At 37.0% G+C, this 8,097-nt stretch overlaps 1 protein-coding gene across 7 annotated transcripts in view; it reads left to right on the forward strand.

Moving 5' to 3' along the window:
• The window catches only part of Pdlim5 (PDZ and LIM domain 5), a 235,851-nt gene that overhangs the window by 160,078 nt on the left and 67,676 nt on the right, over positions 1–8,097 (forward strand). For 3 of the 7 annotated variants that reach the window (XM_033758010.1, XM_019210570.2, XM_019210569.2), the window contains exons 6-8: positions 365–382; positions 645–817; positions 1,137–1,173. In XM_033758010.1, the coding sequence (XP_033613901.1) occupies positions 365–382; positions 645–817; positions 1,137–1,173 (228 nt within the window). Of the gene's footprint in view, positions 1–364; positions 383–644; positions 818–1,136; positions 1,174–1,692; positions 2,829–8,097 lie in introns of those variants that run through there. The other 4 variants (XM_010643692.3, XM_033758008.1, XM_019210573.2 and 1 more) reach the window with 3 other exon arrangements.

The following is an 8,097-nucleotide window of genomic DNA, read 5'->3' on the forward strand; positions in this document are numbered from 1 at the left end:
TGTACACATGAGTGAGAAAACTGTAGAAAGCAAGAATTCTGACTCTTTAAAATTGTGTTTGGAATCACTAGTTTAGCCTATAACCTGACCATTCTTGGTCTCTAGGTCTAGTGAACACGGAAGTTACTGACGTTTGTGAAAGCTACTTTTGAAGTAGTATATTAATATAATACTTAATTGTGGTTAAATCATAGTCCATATCTTTGTTTTACGTGGAATGTGAGTGATACAAGTAATTTCAAATTGTTTGATTTTGACTACTGTAGATTTTTCATTTTCTAGTTTTCTTTTTTCTTATTCTTTTCCTTTCCTTTTCTTCATGTTGGAAATTTTTCTTCTGCTGCCTTCTTCTGTCAATTAAAAGGAAATTTCCACCTAAACGGTAATCTTCCTATTGAACGCATCTTTGTAATGGTAGTTGATATTAGCAGTATACTTTTTTTTTACTATAAAAACCTTAAGCTATTTAGCAAGGTCTTTTAAACAAAAATGAGGCCGAATATACCTGCATAGACAAGCTATTTCTATAAATTTTGCTTATTTGAGGCTTAAATATATAAAATATAAATAATGTACTAGAGGATATTTTATCCTTGTCATAAAATTTAAGGTTTTAAAAATTCTTTCTTTCTTCTTTATCCTAGCCCACCACGGAAACACATTGTGGAGCGCAATACAGAGTTTTATCACATACCCACTCACAGTGATGCCAGCAAGAAGAGGCTGATGGAGGACACTGAAGATTGGCGTCCGAGGACTGGAACAACTCAGTCCCGCTCTTTCCGCATCCTCGCCCAGATTACTGGGACCGAACATCGTAAGTGAGCTTCCGGGCATCCTCATGGATGCATGTTCTGTGGCCCAGAGAGTAGCATATTGGCAGTTATTGCAAAACAATACTAGGACAGTGCATTTTTAAATTAGGCTGTAAATAAGGTATCATCAGTCCAGAAAAATTATGTTGGTCAGGGGAAGAGTCCTGACTATGGTATATAGCTAAAACCATGTGGCATGGAATTTTACTCAGTAGCTCTCTGAAGCTTGAACATTGGTAATGATTGATGCATATCATATACTTGTTAAAATGATTTTCATGTTAAAATAGTAACCTAATATTGGATATTATTATATTTCAGTGAAAGAATCTGAAGCTGAGAATACAAAAAAGGCAAAGTAAGTTCTCTGTTTTGCATATTGAATACTTTCTTTTCATGAATGGTCTCGGTTTGTTTGTCAAATTTTTTAGGTGTAATGGTTTGGCATTTTGTCTTTACAAATAGAAGCTAAACATTTAACCCTAGAGCCATTAGTATGACCTAAATGTACAACTTAACAGACTTCCAAATTAGTATATATTGTTAATTTTGTGTTTGTTTTATCTTCCTTAGTATTGAAATAAGAAGTGGGCAGAGGGCCTGGGTAGTGCTTTGCTAACAGTAAATTTCTCTGTGAATGAGCTGTGTTGTCTTGCAGTCACTTTATTTGAATGTTTCCAGAAGGACTCTTTGGATTACTTTCTGTAATTCTAAAACCATTCTACCTTTTAAAATCTTTGCTACTTAACAAAACAGCTATGTGCAATTAAGCTTTTAGAAGGCATGTTTTCTGCATGGTGGACTTGATGTAGGGTCTTTTTCTTTGTCTTTCTTATGACTCTGTCACTCTTTTTTCTTTATTTTTTTATTTCCACAGGGAAAAGATACCCCTTCACGTCTTTAGTCCCAAATACACAAAATTACGTGACTGGCACCATGAAGTTTCAGCTCGTGCTCTTAATGTACAGTGATTTATGAGCCTTGCCCCCCAAGCAGCCAGCATGTGCCTTTTCATTCACTTTTTTCTTTTTCAATTTCATAGCAAAATCTGTATTAATATGCCTTGTGGAAAAATAGAGCCTTTTCTATGCTATACTTTTCTAACAATTTCCTATTGTTGTGAAACTGAGGAGGATAAACATGTTTTGTGCTAGCTGGTAGGTCACAAATATAAAACCACAGAAAGAAAATGATGGGACTAGATCTATTCAGTGGATGTACACATTTCCATTGTTATTATTGTAGTCACCTTGGAAAAGGAATTTTTGTAAGTTGGATTTGTGTGATTAGTTGAAGCAAAAGTACATGAACAAATAATATCCTTGTCTAATTTGGAAAATATGTTCTTTGTGTTACTATATTTCCCAAAATCATTTTTAAGTTCATTTTTATGGATTGTTTTGAATTGATTGTAAATTATTTTATGAAAGGAAATACAAGGGAGACAAGACTAAAGAAAGATTTTTCTTAGTGAAATTCATTGTAGATTTAGGTATTTTTTAAAGCAGATTCTAATCAGGATGGCTATATGAAGAAGAGCAGGAGGCTGAGATATAGCCCCTGAAAGAAAGAAGAGAACTTTGCTGTTTGCCATGAGGGAATAACAGTATTCTTTTGCTTTGCTTAGATTCGAAATCTTGTTTTCTACTAAAGGAACTATACCTAAGCTATTGAATGTTTTTATGGTATAGTGAATTTTCAGGTGTTAGTAAGATATGAAAAGATAGCTATGCTTGGTTTTTAAGTTAGAGGAAAATAACATAAAACAAATTGTAGTATGAATGATTCTGAGATTCCAGAGAAAAATTTTACTTAGTGTTTGTTGTAAAGTACTGCGTGATGCTGCTATTCCTCAGAAGCTGTTTTTTGGGAAATACATGGAAGCTAACTATCTGACCAGAAATGCTTTCTGCCTTATAATATAATGTATTATATATTAGATCAAAATTCAGAAATAATGCACTTTGAAGTTTGGAAAAGTATTGTAATAAAGTTGCCTTTGACTTAGCTTTTTATTTGTTCTGTTTCCTTGAGGCTAGTAACTGTGCCATCTAAGACTTGTTATGGTATCATTTAGGAAAAGTAATTATCCTGACATATCACTTGGACAACATTTTAAATTTGATTCTGTTACTGAAGTGTGTGTATAAAACATGTCAGAGGTCCATAATTATTTTGTTCTTCTCCTGAATTGTTACATTATTTAAGGTAACATCCTGTGTGATTAGTATATAAGACCCAGTTAGACTATGGTGTACCATGAAACTGTTCCTCGTGTGAAAATGATTACTGAAGTTTCTTGCCTGTATTCAAGGATTCATTTTTTTATTTTTCCAGGTGTTCTACACTTTAATGTCACCATAGACAAGAACTATCTGATAACTTGGAGAAACTAATACTAATTTCAGTTGGTGACACATTGCTATTTAAAAATTGGCCTGCCAAATACATTTAAAAATAATTCTAGAATTTAATCTAAAATGTACTATCTTTCATGATATATGTCAGATGCTAAGAGAAGTCTTTCCTGTTTGTGCTTTTATGTTCCTGACATCCATCCCAGTTATTGCTGTGTCTCTGGCCTTTATAAGAAAATCTACTTTCTTAGATCAGTATTTCCTAGGTCTAATATTTCCTTCTTGATCTCAAAAGATAATGTCTGAAAGAAAATTACATTTAAAGCCACACAAAAATAGATGACGTGGTAGAGTAAACATGATATTTTCCACCCAGAATCAAGTGTCTAAAATGACTACAGAGATGAAAGAACTAGAGTCTTAGGTAAATAAAAGGATTTTCCTTAATACAGACAAGAGAACATGTATAGAACTTTGTAACCTGAATAGGTCCAGTTGAAAATAAGAACTTGATATTTTTCATAGTTAATGTAGTTAATGTGTTGTGGAAAGTGTGACTTGAAGTGACCCATATTTCATGTAAAGGTAACTATTCAGCCAGGATCACAAAGGACATTCCATTGACCCTGCCAGAAATTGAATTCCCAAGCTCCGTGAATCTTTTGAGATGAAGAGCTAGCCACAGATTGTCAAAGCTTCATGCACAGATATTAAGTCTAGTGATTTAATTTGACTTGTTTTTGTCTGTCTGTCTGACAGACAAAAACAAGTCTCATTCTTTAGAGTAATTACTGAATATTTAAATGTCAGGCACTAATATCTGTGCTAAGGATACAGTAGTGAACAACATTTAAATATATGAACAAGATGATCTGAGGTAATTCTGTTACCAAGGTAAGAAAATAGGTTGATGTGAGAGGAATGTGGCTTATCAGGCAGGATTAGTTTAGATTATGCAAGTTTTGGAAGCAATGACCTTAATGCCAGCACTTGGGAGAAGAAGTCAGCTGTGTGATGAGGAGGGAAGTCGTCCAGCAGAGGAAGCAGGTGTGAGGAATGTGGGCTCAGGAGTGTGCCTGAAGTGTGTAGGAGGGGAAGCAGGATGCAAGAATGTCATTCTTAAGATGTAGGAAAAGAACTTCCGCAACATTCGTAGTGGGAAAGTGTCACATCTAACCACTCACTCTCAAGGAAAATTAGAAAACTAAGAACTAGAGAGGTTTGCCAGCATTGTTTCTTTTTTTTAAATTAATTTTATTGCTACATTCAAGGTATACGACATAATGACATGCATCATTGGGAATTTGCACCTCTACATAATGTATCTTGGTTGCCAGCTTTCTAAGTAAAGTACATCCCTATTAATGCCAGCCCTGATTACTAGCACTTTAGTGTTTTTCCTATTGAGATTAGAGAAGACCCAGAAAAGGGGGCCATAAGAATGTTTGTGTAATATTATATAGGTAACAAAAACAAACATTGTAGAGCACAACAAAACTTGGATGTCTGAAAATTTCCTATATAATGCCTTATGTTATGAAATTTATACCATTCAAGAATTTTTTTAACCAAGTAAATTAATTATTTCCTTGATCATTCTTTCCTGAGTTTCTCCTTCTTTAAAATGTGAAATGAGGTCTGTGGTAGAGCACTGCTGCCAGGAATGTAGGGCGGACTGCCTTTGCAGATCACCTTTGCTGCCCATCAGTGAGCTGCTGAGCTGGAGTTGGGGAATGTCGGGGTGGGGGTGTAAAGCCCCGCCCTTGCAGCCCAGTGAGGCACCCTGGGAAGGCCTGCACTAGCTCCTGAGCTGCAGTGGTTCAGCAGAGGCTGTCCTGAGTCCTAAGTGGCGGGCGACTTGATGTCCCCCCACTCCTACCACCCACCTACTCTCTGTCAAGACTCTTCATTCTAGAAGTACTTCTTGATAAGCAGCCTCCATGTGAAACTGTATTGGGGGTCTGGCTTCTGGAGAAGCTGACCTGCAACAGAATCATCTCATTTTAGAGTCTAATTTGGACCACAGTTACACAGGTTCTTCTCATTGTCCTTTTAATCATCTCATCATTTTTTTGTCTTTGTTTTCCATCCGTTCTCCTTAAATCTTTAACCCAGACTATAACCACACCATTTAGGGAAGTCTAAAGCAAAAGATGAGTTAAGGGTACAGGAAAGTCAAACAAAGATGCGTTTACTTTTCTTTGCCCTGAGTGAAGAGTGTTTCTTTGTTGATTGCATCTGAGGCTACCCAGGAGCAATGAGTAGGTCAAGGTATTTAGAAATCAAATATAGTGAAAGTTGTATTAATGAAGCAGTGAAATGAGAAGCTTCAAAAGGAGATTGAGGAAATGTAGTAACGAATGCTTAAAATCAGCTCGCGAAATATTAGTGTAATTTACATGTTATAATTTTCCATTTGCAGCATTTCAATGTGTATTAGCTATTTTATCTCTCTTAATAAATTTACTTTTAACCTATCTGCTGTTTTCTTTACATCCTTAAAAGTTCTCCTTCTGAACTGAGCAAGGTGGCACACACTTGTAACCTCAGAACTCTGGGAGGCTGAGGCAGGAGGGTCACAAATTTAAGCCCAGCCTGAGCACCTAGTAAGTCTGCGAGCCCCTGTCTCAAAGTAAAAACAGGGATGGGAAGTGACTGGGGACATAGGTCACTGTGAAAGCCCAGAGTTGAATCCTCAGTACTGAAAAAAATCATTCCTCACTTCTCTGCTGGGAGAGATGCTGCTGCTGAGTAGCCTTTGGAAATGTGTTAAGTGATAATGTAGCTTATCTATGTCAGGAAGGTGCTGCTGAGGGGCTGAAGATACTGAATATCTGAGGATTCACTGAGTTGATCCCACAGAAGGAAGACTTGTCCCATCCACTGTGCCTGTGGTATGCTACTGAGAGTGACTGGGCTGAGTGCACACACCCTCCTTACAAGGGTTTCTATTCCTCCTCCTGACTCCACCCACACGTCTCTTACCAGCCCTGCACTCTCTCCAGGACCCGCTGCCTCTCTATAGTCTTCTCATTTTGGAACTAACGGACTGCTGCACAGCTTTTACCTCTCTTGTCATGTCTTCTTTTGTAATTCGTATTATGGATATTTGTCTACATTTCAGTAGTATGAACTCTGTGAAGGAAGAAAAGGAAGGCCCTGTAATAGGCACAGTACTGTATTTTTCCTGGATGCAGTGGTAGCTGTGTAAGTAAAGGCTTGTGTGTTAAATGAAATGACTCATCTTGAAGGTGGGTGTTACGATTGCACAACTCAGCTACTTCTTAAACTAGGAAAATACTGTACTAGGCAGCTCTGTCACAAGATACACAGACTGGGTGGCTCAAACAACAGGCAATTGTTTGTCTCCTAGTTCTGAAGTCTACAAGCCCTCGGTCAAGGTGCCAGCACTGAAGCTGTTTTCCGATCAAGACACTGTTTCTTGGTCTGCAGATGGCCACCACTCATGGTGTGAGCTCCCAGGAAAGGATGGCAAGGGACAGGCCGCTGCAAAAGGTGTTATCAGCATCTTAATCTTCATTTTCCTTTTCTCTTGCTCTCTTGAGGGCACCGGTCATACTGAATTGGGGTCCTGCCATTATGACCTCTTTTAACCTTCATTACCACTTCAGAGATCCTGTATCCAAATTCAGTACACGGAGGACTAGGACTTCAGTGTATGAATTGAGGGGTGAGTGGTGACACAGTTCAGGCCATAACATGCACCAGCTGCCTTCTGTACTTGCACTCATCTGACAGATTAGGAAAGTCATTCTGAAGTTGAAGTAGAATCACTGCATTGGACCCAACTGGAAGCACTGATGTTCTCTCTTGTAACAATATCGGGATGTTTCCTTTTCCATTCTGGATGTTTATCTCTGTGTCCTATGAAAGCATTTTAGTATCTCTCACCATGTTTGATATGAGTTATTAACTGTATATCGTTGCTTTTTTCTTCCTTTCTCTACATACTTAGTTTTAGGAAAATTGGCTGTAGCGTGGTGTACAATATTCCAATTATAGGTTCAATATAAGGTCAAACTTTCATAAAAATAGTAGGACATTAGTACTGATAGTGAAAGTACAGTGGAACCATCCCTGAGTTTCTTGAAAGAACAACTGTCCTTTGAGTACTTTAGTTACCAAAAATTAGCACTTTTTCCTGGTACTACCTGTTAAATAGTTGGGGAGGAGTTTTTTCATTAAATGACCATTTGTTTCCTAACACTCCTTCCTTTGTGTTTTTGCAGTGCATTAGCACGAATAGCAAGGTGAATCCTAGGAAGGGAAAAGAGCTAATCTTAGAAACAGGTACACAAAATGCTTAGTCCTCTACTTGGAAAAGCCAACAAAAGTAATTAGTCATTATTAAGGAAATGTTTAAAGTTTAAGAATATACAGTATTAATTTGAGAAGCAATAAGGCTGGGGATGTAGCTCGTGGTAGAGTAGTGCTTAGCATACTCAAGGCCATGTTTGATCCCCAGCACTGTAAATACAAATTAAGTAAAGCACTCAAGCTATGTTATTGGTAACAGTTATTAACAGAAATAATAATGTGTCCTACTGGCATAGGGAATTATGGGAGGCTGTAGGAAATTTCATTTAAAAGTAATAATCTTAATAAAGATATACCTAAATATATTATTTTGCCAAACTGTACAATTTATTTATTTGCTTATAGTACTGGATTGAATCCATGATATTTGTATGGAGCTACATCCCATTCCTTTTTTTGCATTAGTACATGTTTGCAGCACATGTTACATTTACCATGGAGTGTTTGTACATGTACATAACACATCTTAATTCTTTTTACTTCTGTATACCCTGCCTCCCATCCTGCCTTTTTTTTTTTTTTTTTTTTTTTTTTTTTTTTTGGTACCAGGGATTAAACTCAGGACCTTGCACTTGTGAGGCAGACGG

The sequence above is a fragment of the Fukomys damarensis genome, unplaced genomic scaffold (assembly GCF_012274545.1).
Source record: "Fukomys damarensis isolate Sample0158 unplaced genomic scaffold, DMR_v1.0_HiC HiC_scaffold_32, whole genome shotgun sequence".
Lineage (NCBI taxonomy): Eukaryota > Metazoa > Chordata > Mammalia > Rodentia > Bathyergidae > Fukomys > Fukomys damarensis.